Source organism: Talpa europaea (assembly GCF_964194135.1).
Source record: "Talpa europaea genome assembly, chromosome: 6".
Taxonomy (NCBI): Eukaryota; Metazoa; Chordata; class Mammalia; order Eulipotyphla; family Talpidae; genus Talpa; species Talpa europaea.
Window position 1 is genome coordinate 111551950 of NC_140072.1, and position 14378 is coordinate 111566327.

Here is a 14378-nt window from a genome sequence, read left to right on the forward strand (position 1 = left end):
AGGAATTTGTAAATAACTCATTTCTTTTATTGTAGTACCACTGTTTTGCATCTTTGTTAGTGTTTTGTAAGTATAGGTTCTCCTAGGTTATAGTAAAGTTGCTTGTCCAGAAACTATACAGTAAGTCTCACTTAATGTTATCAATCGATTATTGGTATATGTGACTTAAAGCAAAATAACATGTAAGGAAAGCAAGTTGTTTTGTTCAGTATACTGTAACTTGATGATCAGTTGTGATTTATCTTGAAAGTAAGTGTGTAATGGTTTATATTTGCTTGGTTATATAAAAGGTTGAGAATTCTTTCTGTCTTTGTAACCTCTTGGAAGGTTCCCTTCAATGTGCATCATATTTATATTTGTTCAGTAATACATGAGTTCATTCTACAGTCTGTTGAGAGGATTTTTGGATTGGAGACATTTGTATTATCTTATAGTTTAATTAAGTTTCCTAATTCTATTGTCCACTTACTACATACTACCAGTTTCACTATCATTTAGAAATGTACTGAGTGATGTAAAAGACAAGGTATATTTAGAGAGGAAAAAAAAATCTTTTATGTACCAGCAGGGAAAATGCATTCATTCTTTTAACAAATTCTTAAGGATGCAGACATCACATTCAAAGTTAGATATCATCCCCACAGCATTTTGGAAATTATCTTTTTCAACATTATTGGATTGTGATGCAGTGGTACATTCATTAATTTACCCCAATACTTGTGGAGTTCCATACCTGTTTATGAATATAAATAAGCTAATAAAATAAAATAGTGAGCTCATTAAACAAAGTGATTTTCATGTATTCTGAATATATATCCTTACCTTTATTAGCTTGTGCTAATGTTCATCCATAAGAAATTTAAATGTCAATAAAATTTTAAGTTACCAAATTTCTATAAATTAATCTTAAAAATATGAATTGAAAATGTTCCAATTATATGTATGCTTTCAGATTGAAATCTTTGCATTTATGAAGTATTTACATTTTTTGACTAACAAATATTATAAACTTAGGCCAAAAACAATATACAAAATTTATGTAGTTTCAAAATATTTTTACAAATGAATTCATGAAAGTCCTTAAGATGAAACAATATTCAGTCTTTTGAAACAGCCTTACAGGATAATAGTCAGATATTTATTAGAAAAAATCCTATTAAATCTCTGTAGGGATCATATTAATAAAATTCCCTAAAGATTAATTTTAATTATCATTTCTTTTGTTTGTACAATGATTTTCATTTCTTTTAAAATATTAAAACTACTGTTAACAGAATTGATGAATGGCAGTGAATATGTTCAAAGGAATTCCCAAAGCTGTAAAAATCTTAAGGGTTTTTTATAGAACCATTTCATTCTAAAAATAGGAAACTATAGTTATTTTAATATATTTTAGCCTATATTTAAATGTTCATTTTTTAATTGTTTTATCACAGGTTTTAGTTGATTATTAATATTTATTTTCAAAATAGACTTTCTGGTGTAAGACTAAATGTAACAAAATTAATAAATTCCTTAGACTCTTTTGAGGAAACCACTATTTTACAGCAGATTGTACTAATGCTCCTCTTACTTCGTCTCTTGTCCAAGAGAAACTACAAATTTGTCTAGGAGAAATTTACAAATGTCATTTTTATATCATTTTAATCATGTGATTGATGGTTTATCATTTGTTTTTGAGTTTCAACTTAAAAAATCAGTATTACCATGTTTGAAGGTTTGGAATTGATTGCATACTTCATAATTAATTTTGCAAAGTATATTTCTATTATGCATTTTAATTATCATTAATAGTCATCATTAACATCAAAAATATTTACAGAATATCTTAAGATTTCACACTGCTAGCTATAAAATAAGTTCTATTCCAGGGATATCAATATAATAATAATAATAATAATAATAATAATAATAATAATAATACCTAAAAGATAAAATGAAAACACTAACCTCTCATGCTATTTTCTATGCTTCTATGCTTAGATATGACTTACAAATTAAAAAGCCAAGTCTGAGTTTTCTGTATTTAGCGGAATTTCACCTCCAAGAATTAGCAATTATCATTTGACAGAGACAAGTTTCAAGAATCCTAGATTAGAGTCATGTCAGGGTAGCTAGTAAATCCTGTATTTCATTTATCATTGAGCTTGGTGGACAATTTTACTTCCAATTAATAGCACAATGATAGTGTTCCCTCTTGTCTCATATAAGATTAGTGTTGATTGTCCAAACTGCTCTTCAGTATCCCCACATGATAAATTGATTGCACACACTCACTGTATGGAATTTAAGCACTAGTACGCTAACATGATGTACATATGTACATGTGAAAACAGTGGGTTAAATGTAGCAAATTTGTTTGGGGAAAATTACCTCTTGTGAATAATTGCTTATTTGTAAAGTTGTTGATAGTTTAACCAAGTTTAAATATGACTCACTAAAACTGTATGATAAAATAGAAGCATTATTACTTTATTTTTTCCTGTGTTCTTAGTATCAAAAATATGTTGCCTATTCCCATTATATAATATTACCCAAATATTGTAGGAAATGTTTGGGCATATAAAGTTGAATATATTTAGCACTACTAAACTGTATACTTATAAATGGTCAATATGCATTTAAATATTTTCATACTGTGCATATAATATAAATTATTATATTTATATTATGCATTTTATAGATGTTATTTATTATTTATTTATAGAAGAACTGGGGTATAGGCCAGAGGTATAGGTGGTGAGAGGATTCACCAGAGAGAGAGTGGGGAGCAGAACAGACACATCTACTGAAATGCACTGCTGAGGGGAGCAGTGGGTGAGAATGGAGGTGTCTGCTGAGGCATATGTGTGTTAGCTCCCTGGATGGGGATGGAACTCGGGCCTCTGCAGTGATAGCGCTGGCTGAGACTTAACCCATATGCCACCAAGGAGGCCCACTTTTATGCATTTTTAACTACAATTTTTAAAAATATCATTAAATTCTTCTTTAGCAACTTACAATAGTATCATTTTTCTGAATTAATTGTGATTAATAAATTTGATCAGATGTACATATTAGGAAATGGCAGGTGTCCTAATATTTCCTGGACATAAAGTATTTATCAATATTTTCCTTGGTTACTATAATTTTGAATATTTTTCATCACCCAGCAATAAAACTCATTTCCATGGTTTACATTGACTCAGGAAGAGGACTTTTCTCACCTTTCCTAGTGCCCACACAGTTCTCAGGATTCTCATTATGTAATGTATGCTACTTCCGAAGTAATGCTAGCTGTCTCAAGTGAATGAATAGGAAAGAAAATAGCAATTGTAGACTGCATTTTGTCAGCATAGTGTTTAGGAGGAAACAAACATATGTTTGCATAGAGAGAAAAACCTCTTGAATTCTAAAAAGTCAAGCAAGAAAAATTGCCTATTTCTTTGGTAAATCTTGTCAATTTTTAATCAGATTTAAAGTTTATTAAAGAAAGACACGGATAAAAGCAAATTTTCTATCATTTATTAATTGTATTTAAAATCTACATTTATCTATTAAGGGGATTGTATAATGTCTCCACATTATGCTTTAAACAGTTACAAATATTTGGCATAAAATAATGTGCATATCAATGTAACAAGTTTGAAAAGTGAGAAATGAGAATCTGAAATCTGCCATCCTTCTCACAATGATCATTAATATTCCAACTGAAGGGATCATATACTTCTCTTTCAAAATTCTAAGTTTTTTTTTTTAATGAACAAAATTCTAAAGGACTTCAACATGCACTGGATATCTATATATATACATATATGACATTCAGAATAACTAGCTTCCATGCTTACACTGAACTCAACATAAGGCAAAAGCCCATAATTGTACTTAATGTTTGGCTCAGTGTGTTCAAAAAGCAAGCAATGTGGCAAGGCTAATGAAAACAATCCTTTGTGTTTGCCAGTTTGGGATTGCTAATTCAGTTGCAATAAAATCCAACCATCTTCTCTGATGATATATGCATCTTCCATTAGCAGGACAGTTTGTTTTCTGAATGTAAGAGACACGCATGAATCTGTTTCTCTAATTGTCCTTGTAGTTTAGGAAAATGGGGAAGAAGCATATTTGTTTTAATAAAACATCCTTCTGCCTCCTCAAATGGACACCTCTGATTAGCAAAATAGTAAACCAATCAGTCTGTCAGATGAAGTATCAGGCCTTTTTTTCTTGGCAAACTCTTGAACATTGCCACAGATTATAAAACAAGTGAACAAATTGTAGTCATGAAATTATCCATATCACAAATATCACTCCCTCCTTTTAATTGCTACAGAAAAGCAAGCCTTTGGTAACTCTGTTGTATGCTAAAAATACAAAACAAATTACCAATAACCATTCCTGAAGTAACTAACACATGGCCAGATATTGTTCCCATAGCAGTTGGACTTTTTCTTGATTCCTATAATTCTGTTTGTTCTTCTACCGCATTTGACATTAGTAGGTAAATCTGCAGAAATCCTTGTTCTTGAAGAGTTTTCATCTCAGGAAGTTCTTATTCTTGCCCTTCTGATATAAAAATAACCACTCCAAATAAAATCTCTCCAAATAAAAAGAAGTCAAGGTTGTTTGATGACTACCACACAGGCACCTGCTCTCCCAATGTTTAAGGAAGCCATCTGTTGAAAGATGAAACAAAATTTGAGGAAAAAAAATACTACTATAGAAAAAAATACACAAATTTCAACCTACAACACTGTGTGAAAATCATAGATAAATACACTTGTAGTTTTAGATTTTAATCAGAAGTAGTATAATAAAAATGCAAACAATGAAAATGCCATTTAAAAACAAGCAATGATGTGTATATTGACAAAGTGAAAACTGAATTTAGGGAATTTTTAATAAAAGTAATAAATTATTTAGTGCTAGATATTGAAATAAAGCTGCTATAGTTAAGTTCCAGCAAAGATTTATTGTTAAGTTTTCAGGGACACATTTGTGCTGATATTTCATAGTGATAGCAGCATGGAATAGTTATTGCACTTATTGAAATCATTTTGAATATATTTCCCCAGATATTATACTGAACCAATGTGTTATTCATTCATTCTAAACAGATACAAACAATGAAGTAACTCAATGTTTTGTCATAAATAGGCCATAATTACTATTGCAGTAGGACTTATTAAAAAGTCCACCTTATGACAGTGAAATGAGAACTGAGATTTAATAATCCTAACTATGAAATTGGCTGAAAATATATTAAAACAATAATTTTTAGAGAGTTTGTAATGAAAATTTATTCCATGGAGGTAAGTCAAGATTTTAATAATTTGAGCTTTTTGATATCCATGACTTACTACAGTTTTCTAAGAATAAGTTATACACATAAAAATATCAGGGTAGACTAGAATTACAGGGGGCTATTTTAAACTGAAAAGGTGAATAAAATGTAAGAAATAAAGTAAGAGCAACGAATCTCATATCACATATATTATCTCATTGAGAAAATGACATGGTCTCCTCTCTAAATGTGAAAATTGCCACCATTTTACGCTAGTTCTTTTAAATGTACGTATTGCTACTGACCATCGCTTTGTGGTAAACAAAACAAAACAAAAAAACCTCATATGATGTATTTGTATTTCTTTTATTTAATATATTATTTTTGAAAAGCTTATTTAATAAAATCAATCTGGTCTAGCTCAAATGGTTATTGCTTAAAATGAGAAAAGGAAAGGGTCATGTGACAATATGTGTAGCCTATTGTGTGTTAAAGATGATTTTCATATAACACCCCGTTTATCTTCTTAATCTCCACATTTGTATGTATCTCCACATAACAGGGATGAGAATGATGTGTCGAGATACAACATGTAAATCCCATAACTTCAATGAATACAAACTGAAATGTACCCCAATCCTAAATGCATGCACTTTCACATTTTAGTTTCCAAGGATTTTCAGCTACTGTCTCACTTGAGAGTCATCCAAGAAACTTATAATTTGCAATTTTTTTGATAGAAATGGAATAAGTTTTGTGTAAATATATTTTTTAAAAGTTTCCCAGATATAATATCTGATCTTCATTCAGTAGGGAGAAATACTCTGCATAGTTTCTAGACAAAAATATATATAGATCTACATCTCTATACAAAAAATATATAGATCTACATCTCTATACATGGGCATACGTGTTTACAAAAATCAATGTCGGCATTATTTGCCAAAATTGTGCTATTGTTCCTGTTTTTTTTTAAATGTAATTGAAGGATACCACTTACATAGTTGTTAAAACCAGAAACTTAAAAGCACAAGAATGACCCTTAGTTTTTCCTAACACAACTTACATCTGAAGAATCATCAAGTCTCTAAGATTTTTTTCAAAGTAAAGTATTATTTAATAACCCATTTTATTTTTGACATTAATTCTATTATATTTTTATTTAAATATTTTATTTTATATAATTCTTACATCTTTTTTCATCTTTGCACAATGTATGCATTTTCATTTTGGTTATATTCCCTATACAATTGCACCCCAACCAGGCACACAGGGGAATGCATACCCGCATCGCCTTTTTAGAACAGGGATCTTTCTTCAATAAAGACTGCTTGTAACCGGCAGAAGACTCCTGGAGGAGCCAGAGGTGAGCTGGGAATTTCGCCCATGCCAGGCCCCTTCTGGCCAGCAGTCTGAGCCCAGAGGGGGAGCGGGGAAAGGAAGGACTAGAGTCTCTAAGATTTTTTTAACGACCTTAATTAAGCTCTTTCCTCCTGTCTTCAACCTAGTGCAGGGCACAATTTTACCTCAGTGCATTAGTAAAATGTCCTCCTAATGGGTTTCTCTGAATTCAATCTTGCCTTCTCTTAACTCGTTTTCACACCCTATCAAGTGAAATAATTTTAAAACTGTTTTTATTATCTACTTTCTCTGCTAAAATTCTTCATGAAAGCACGTACACATGTTGAAGTGGATGCTGTTCTCCCCAAATTATATAGGTTTTTTTAAAGATTTATTTATGAATACAAGAACTGGGGTATAGGCCAGAGGTATGGGGGTTGAGAGGATTCACCAGAGACAGAGTGACAAACAGAACAAGCAGACTGTCTGAAATACACTGCTGAGGGGAGCAGTGGGCGAGACAGGAGCGGTCTGCTGCGCCATGTGGGTAGCTCCCTGGGTGGGGATTGAACTGCAGAGGTTGAGGATCGCTTCACAGTGCTGTGCTTAATCCATTGTGCCACCAGGGAGGCCTAGACTTATATAGTTTTCTAAACAACTGGTAAATCAATAAAATTTGATTATAAAAAAGAAAAAGGAAAATGACTAATTTTCCTAAGAAGAAAAAGGAAAATGACCAAAGATATAAGTAGCATTAAAAGTATCATTTTTTCTCAAGGGTTATTTGCTGATCCCTGTGGTCTATAGTTTAGGTTTTTTTTTTAAAGGTTTATTTATTTATTTATAAAAGCACAGTCAGAAGCAAGAGAGGGTGAGAGAATTCACCAGAGCCAGAGCACAGAACAGAGCAGGCAGAGGTATACACTGCTGAGGGGACCAGCAGGTGCAGAGAGGTCTGCCATGCCATGTGGGACCCTTGCCTGCGGCCGGGGATTAAACCAGCGCTGCAGAGGCTGCGGGCAGCTTTGCAGCCCAGTGCTCAACTGCTATGCCACCAGGGCATGCCCTATAGTTTAGATTTTAATTAGACATGAGTTGGAGATACAAAAATATCCTTTATTAACTTCTCTCCAGTTTTATAATAAGGTCTAGGTTCTAGATAATGATTTCTGGTTCTTAGAAAATGATTTCTGGTTCTACATAAGATACATCCTGTTTATCTCTCCAAACTCATTGCCTATCACTTTATTTCTTGTCCAATGAAATATGCCAGGTGTTCTTTCTGAAGCTTTTCATAAATTTTGTTACTGAAACCAAACCATTTCCCATATTTTCATCTGGTTAACTATTACTCAATTATCAGACCTCATTATACATATTATTTCCTGAAGTAAGATTTCTCCCCCCACCATACTTAAGTTCTATTATAGTGTAGAGAATCCCCCTTATCACAGAATTCATAATGCTATAGTATTATTTTACTATATTACATATAAATACACTCTAAATAAGAAAGTTTTCAGTTTCCCTCCTTAGTGCAAATCTATCTATCTATCTATCTATCTATCTATCTATCTATCTATCCTGCTCTCACTCCTTCTTTAGAATAGAACCTAAAATGATTGGACATAGAATTAATTAGGTAAAGGCCACTGAGAATGTATATATCTCACCAGGTCTTCCTGGAACCCAGTCTCAATTTCCAATATATCAAATGTGTCTAATTAGTTAAACCCACACACAAAAGAGTAAAATAGTTGCCAACAACTCTCAATTTATTTAATAAACTTCCATATCTCTTATCCCATACCAGCAACTAAGCTAGTCTTTGAAACATGACCTTAAATGGGACATTAGCTGATTTTTTGTGTTGCTGGTGGATCCATCATGGCAATGAACATGTTAAAGAGTAATTTTGCCCAGGCAGGGAAAGTGGAATAAAGTTCTTTTTTTTTAATATTTTGAAGCAAATATATTGTTTCCCCCCCAATCAAATGCAAAAAGTAAATCCAATGTTAGATGACAGGCAGGTTTATTTAAAACACACATTCGTACATGCATATAAGCAAACGTGTCCTCTGTAAAATAAAGCATGGAAGGCATTAGCCTGGCAACCAATCAATAATTTAGTCCCTTTATTTACAATTCCAACTAACTTGGAGATTTTTCCAAATATAATTTTTGGTTATTTAATATGGTTTGCTTGTTCTAATATTTAGCCTTTCGGAAGTACCAGTAATAAACAGGATAACTAATTTATTATTTCCACTGACAGGGTAAGTGGAGGGAAAGTGACAGGTTTTATCCAGCAAATATGAATATTTTTTTTTCTGTGGCCTGAAATCATGGAAGTGTACAAAGGGATTTCATTGTGGACCTGAGAACGATCCCTAAAAAGTAATAAAAGTGTAAAGACTATGGAAAACTTATGGACACAAAATCTTCAAGTAACTTAAGGCTTTTAAAATTAATGTTATTATAATAAGAAAAAGTTGTTAAAATATAAAATATTTTAAATACCACTTTGCTTTTTATAAGCTACTACATGATCCAAAGGGTATAATAAAATGAGGATGAGGAAAAAATTGTCTTTAGGAGGCTTTTACCTATTATTACTACATACATTATTTTGATTTCAATTTTAGAGGAATGATAAACATAATGGCTCATTATTATAAATATGTAATGAAGTTAGTTTATTGCATCATTTATATGTCCATAAACTTTCTTTACTTAATGTTCATTTGTATAAGTGGCACGTTTAAAATATATACTATTGGACAGGTACATTTCCACAGCAATTCAACAATTGATCTACATAGTATAGCCTTTGGAAACACTAGGGACTCAGAAAAGTAAGGAGTTATAATATCCTCTAAATTTTTAGTGCAATAAGGAAAAGCAGTAATTAATAGCTGCTTTTATATTTGTTGCTTCTTGGATAAAGGATGCTAGCCTCATAATCATTGCAGAATATCACACGAGTTAGTCCTTCAAATATTTCACCTTCTTTCCTCCATTGTTCATTATGTCTCATTAGCCAACTTCATTTATTTTCATTGGACTCAAAGGGCTTTTCCTTAAGGAGGAGTTATACTTATAATATAGTTACCTAAGCCTGGCCAGTAGGAAATTGGTCTTCTATTTGTGCTTTAAAGAGTCACCTAAATATTGTGTCTGAACACATAACAAAAAAAAAAATGGCATGATCAAAACTTTATGTACTTTAAAAGACAAATATCTGTAAAAGAAATTTACATCAGTGTTCAAGTTGTTCAGAGGAAAATTTTGTGAAAATAGAGCCTTCCACCCACAGAGGAATATAAAGAGATGAGTTTATTATTCTACATTATCTAAACAAGATTTTACAATTTCACTGCATGCATTGATGGGAACTATTTATTTATGTATTTATTTACTTTTAAGTCTCTTGGTTTAAGTCTTCTGATAAAGAAGGAAAAGAATAGAAATATGGAGGGATTTTGAAAAGAGAAGTAAGAAGAAATTGAATTATTGGCACAAGTCTGAAAATATATCATGTCCTTTCATTATAAGCGGGAATATAGTAGCTATATAGCATAAGGTATTTTGCACTATAATTGAGTTGACCTGTCTTCATCTTTCCCCAGCATTCACAAACACCAACACATATGCTTTAGAATGAGACCAGGATGGCAGCTGCTTTATTTTAACATGACTCTGCATCTCTAACTTCAATGTGTTTTCAAGGAGTAATACCTAACTGCAGATCAGCCAATGATTATATTCCATCTTCCTAGCCAAAGCTGTTCAGAAGTGAATAGTTTTTATATGACAGTTCATTAGAGTCCTTTGATTTTTTTTTAATTGAACATAATTCTTTTGTTCTCTATTTATGGCTGTGAAGATTGCTATTATGGAGTTTCCACAGCACCAACTTATGGAAAATTCTTTCCATGATGGGTAACAATGGACCTAATAAACACAGTCAAGTAAAATGGATAGCAGAAGGTAGCCTTTCATTTTCTTATTCCGGCTGTTGCTAAAACCAAATTCTAAAATTACAGTTTTGTGAAACAACATATTCAACTTTTTTTTGGCTCAATTAATTAAGATTCCATTCTTGTCCTTTGATCTGATTTATAATAAAGTGAAAATCCCATTGAGGCATGGATATCACTTTTTAATATAACAATATAATTTTATTAAAATAAGAATACAACAGAAAAGTACACAAAACAAGTGATTTAATGGACTCCTTACAAAATGAACAGTTAATAGATTAAATGAAACAGTTGTAAATTTAGATAGAGTATGTATATATACACATAATCTAGATAGAGTATACCACACACACACGTACACACACACACATACCTCTTTTCCAAAGGAAGTAAATAAATCTCCTAAATGTAGTAAATTTAATAAACTATGCTGTTGCCAGTCTCACCTGTGTCCATTCATTAGTTTGTGGATCATAGGATTCCATAGTGTTGAGGTATGTCTGCCCATCATAGCCACCAACAGCGTATAATCTGTCACCAAGGAGACAGACTCCAACAGCATCTCTTGGCATACTTAATGGAGCCACCATGGTCCATGTGTCTGTTTTGGGATCATATCTAAAAGGTAAGGATAGTAGAATATCACATGGTCTAATCACACTCAAGTTTAGTTAAACAAATGATACACTTTCAAAATATGCCATGCTAAAGAAATTAAACTTTTTCTAGAAGTACATCAGTTTTAGAACTAGTAGCCACAATATCTGGTTTCTAAACCATAAGTAATTTTAAAAATATACCTACCTTTTACTTAGAAGAACAGTTATTTAATAAAAATTAATGTCATAATCTTTCCATGAAGTAGTCAGACATGTAAGTAAATATTTTCCATAGTAAAAGGAGAATATTTAAAATAGATATAAACCAAACTCATTTTTCTATAATAAAGTTAAATCCTATGAAGATTCATGAAAAATTATGATTTGACTCAGGTCATATTTTACTATACTAGTTTTCAAAATCGAGAAAAGGCAAAAGGAATTGTTGACAGAACTAGAAAGGCAAGGGTATGTTAAGCAGCTCTTTAATGCCTCTTGTATATAGTTTTCTCAGTGAAGCTTTAAAAATTGCTTAAACATTCGATTGATTATTGTCAATCAACTGAATAGGGAGCATATGCAGGAGTCCTAAATTTTAGTTAAAACTCATTTTTAAAACAAATATATTTTACAAATACTAGATGGGATCACTAGTATGAGGAATATAAAATAACTAAACTAATTGTCCAATAAAGATAAGCCTAAAAACTAACCCTTGATAGCTGAACAGAATTGAAGCACCAAGTGGTAGAGGGAATGGGGCAGGGGTAAGAACAAAGAGGGGACAAAGAACAAAGGTCTGTGGTGGTGGAATATGGGTGAGTTGGTGGTGGCTGGATTATGGTAGTAATACCTGATGGGGGCAGCCCAATATTAACTCAGTTAAAAATAAATAAATAAATATTGTAAAAGTCCTTGAAAATAAAATAAAATATAAAATATATGAAAAGGCAAATGAATAATATTTTAACAATTTTAACTAAGAACAGATTATGTAATCACTTTCTCTACTAAGAGAAGGCTATACTGTATATTTTTAAGTATGCTCAACTTGAAAATGGAAGTGACATAATTCCTTCTATGTAGACCATCTTATACTCAACAATGCATGGATATTTACCTTTCCTCTTCCTTCAAATAATGCTGCCAAATTACCATGATTATGCCAGCATTCTAGCCAGAATACCCATAGACAACAGATCATTTCATCACTTCCTGTGCCAACTGACCTTTTCAAAGATGTCCATTTGCCATATAAGTCACTGAGGCAAATCTAATCTCATATAAATTAACATAACTGTGTTGTCAGTTAATTATTTTTACATCTATTTAAAAAGCAGGACCCTATATAGGTGGGCTGTCATAGAATCTTTTGTATATATGTTTACTAGAAAGTTGAATATAATTTGATATCAATAACAAAGATGTACAATGTATTACTATAAGAAAAAATACCAGCAACCCCCTAGTTAGTCTTTTCATGCTACATTCATTCGGATAACTCCAAAAGTAAGATCTTAAAGAAAAGAAAGAAATATTAAAAAATGTGAAAGGTCTAACTAACATGTAAACTTTAAACAATTCAAGTAATTTCTGTTTTGCACAAAGTTTAGGATGTTGCACATGTCAAAATATGAGTTAATATGCTACATAGTTCTAGGATGAGCATCCATCATTTAAATTAAAGTGTTTCTCCATCACTCCTCTTCACTGTTTAAATATTTTATTATTCTTGGTGTATATATAAACTGAAAAAGATAAAATGAGAAATCAATAGAAATAAAAGAATACAAAATACCAATCTTAATTTGAGCACAATTTTATATTTAGGATAATTTTATATTTATTACATGTAATCCATTGTCCACATTATATTTATTGCATTGACTCCATTGTACTTTTATGTAAAAAACAGTGACATTCGGTTGTCAGTAGTGTTTGAAATATATGACATAAGGATATAATTTTCAACTAATATATGAACAGTTGCTTAATATTTAAACCACATCAAAATTTTCGGTGTATTGAATATATATCTAAAATATAGGTAAATAGGGCCTCCCCAGTAGAACAGTGAGTTGAGCACCACACTGTGAAGCTGTCCGCAGCCTCTGCAGCGAAGGTTCGAGTCTCAGCAGGCCAGGGAGATAATCACATGGTGCAGCAGACCTCTCCTGCCTCACTCGTTGCTCCCCTCAGCAGTGTCTTTGGTCCGTATGCCTGTTCTGCTCCCTGCTCTGTCTCTGGTGAATTCTTTCACCATCCCACACCTCTGGCCTGTACCCCAGTTCTTGTATAAAGAAATTAATCTTTAAAAAAACACTAAAAAATAATAAAATATAGGTAAATAGGAACATGCAACAGAAATAGAAAATACAGTAAACAAATAGCAAATGAGAATGGCACTATATATCTTTCAATAATTTAATCGAAAAATCAATCCATTTCTCTGTAAGTTATCTATCCATCCATTCATCCATCCATCCATCCATCCATCCATCCATCCATCCATCCATCCATCCGTATATTTATGCTTTCATCTATCAGTCTGTCTGTCTGTCTGTCTAACTGGCTGCCTGCCTATATCTAACTACTTATATATCTATATACTACCAATAAATAGTGTATCTCAAAATATTTTTCCTTGTGAGAAATTCTAGACCTGTTTTTCTTTGTGTCTGACTGATTCAATAATATCTTGTTGAGTGCTTAAGGTGGGCCAGGATTTGTACCAAATGGAAGAATATAGGTTTAGAGAACATAACATTGGTTGCTATCATATATAACCTTGTTTAGTGGGAAAAAATGATGTATAAAGCAGTTAATTCATTGATACATTAATAATTGGTTAAAAGAAAAACTCCATTGTGCTTCAGGATAGATAGGCATTATGAAAAGATCCCTCTGGCTTCTATAAAAAAAAAATGAAGGAGGCAAAAGTGGTTACTATTAAAGGTTAATTTAGGAGATTTGTATTAATTGACATCCCTCAATTACCAAGATGAATTACTGGGATGCAGTTTGAGAGGAAAAGCAGTCCTGATCTGTCTTTACTCAGTAGCCATACTGAAGGCTTTGAACATATTTTTATAATGCATTGCCTAGGATAGTTTTGTCTGTGATCTTAAAGTTATAATTAATTATTTCCTTGTCTCCTTCTTCCAATACATTTTAAGTCTATATTTCACAGTGAAA

The 14378-nt window shown here is 31.9% G+C and overlaps 1 protein-coding gene across 2 annotated transcripts in view; it reads right to left on the bottom strand.

Annotated features, from left to right (window-relative positions):
- Positions 1 to 4592: 4592 nt before the first annotated feature.
- Positions 4593 to 14378, bottom strand: part of KLHL1 (kelch like family member 1) — a gene marked incomplete at both ends in the record, with an annotated part of 240056 nt that continues 230270 nt past the window's right edge. For both annotated transcript variants that reach the window (XM_084234749.1, XM_084234748.1), the window contains 2 exons: positions 4593 to 4652; positions 11031 to 11202. In XM_084234749.1, the coding sequence (XP_084090875.1) occupies positions 4593 to 4652; positions 11031 to 11202 (232 nt within the window). The remainder of the gene's footprint in view (positions 4653 to 11030; positions 11203 to 14378) is intronic.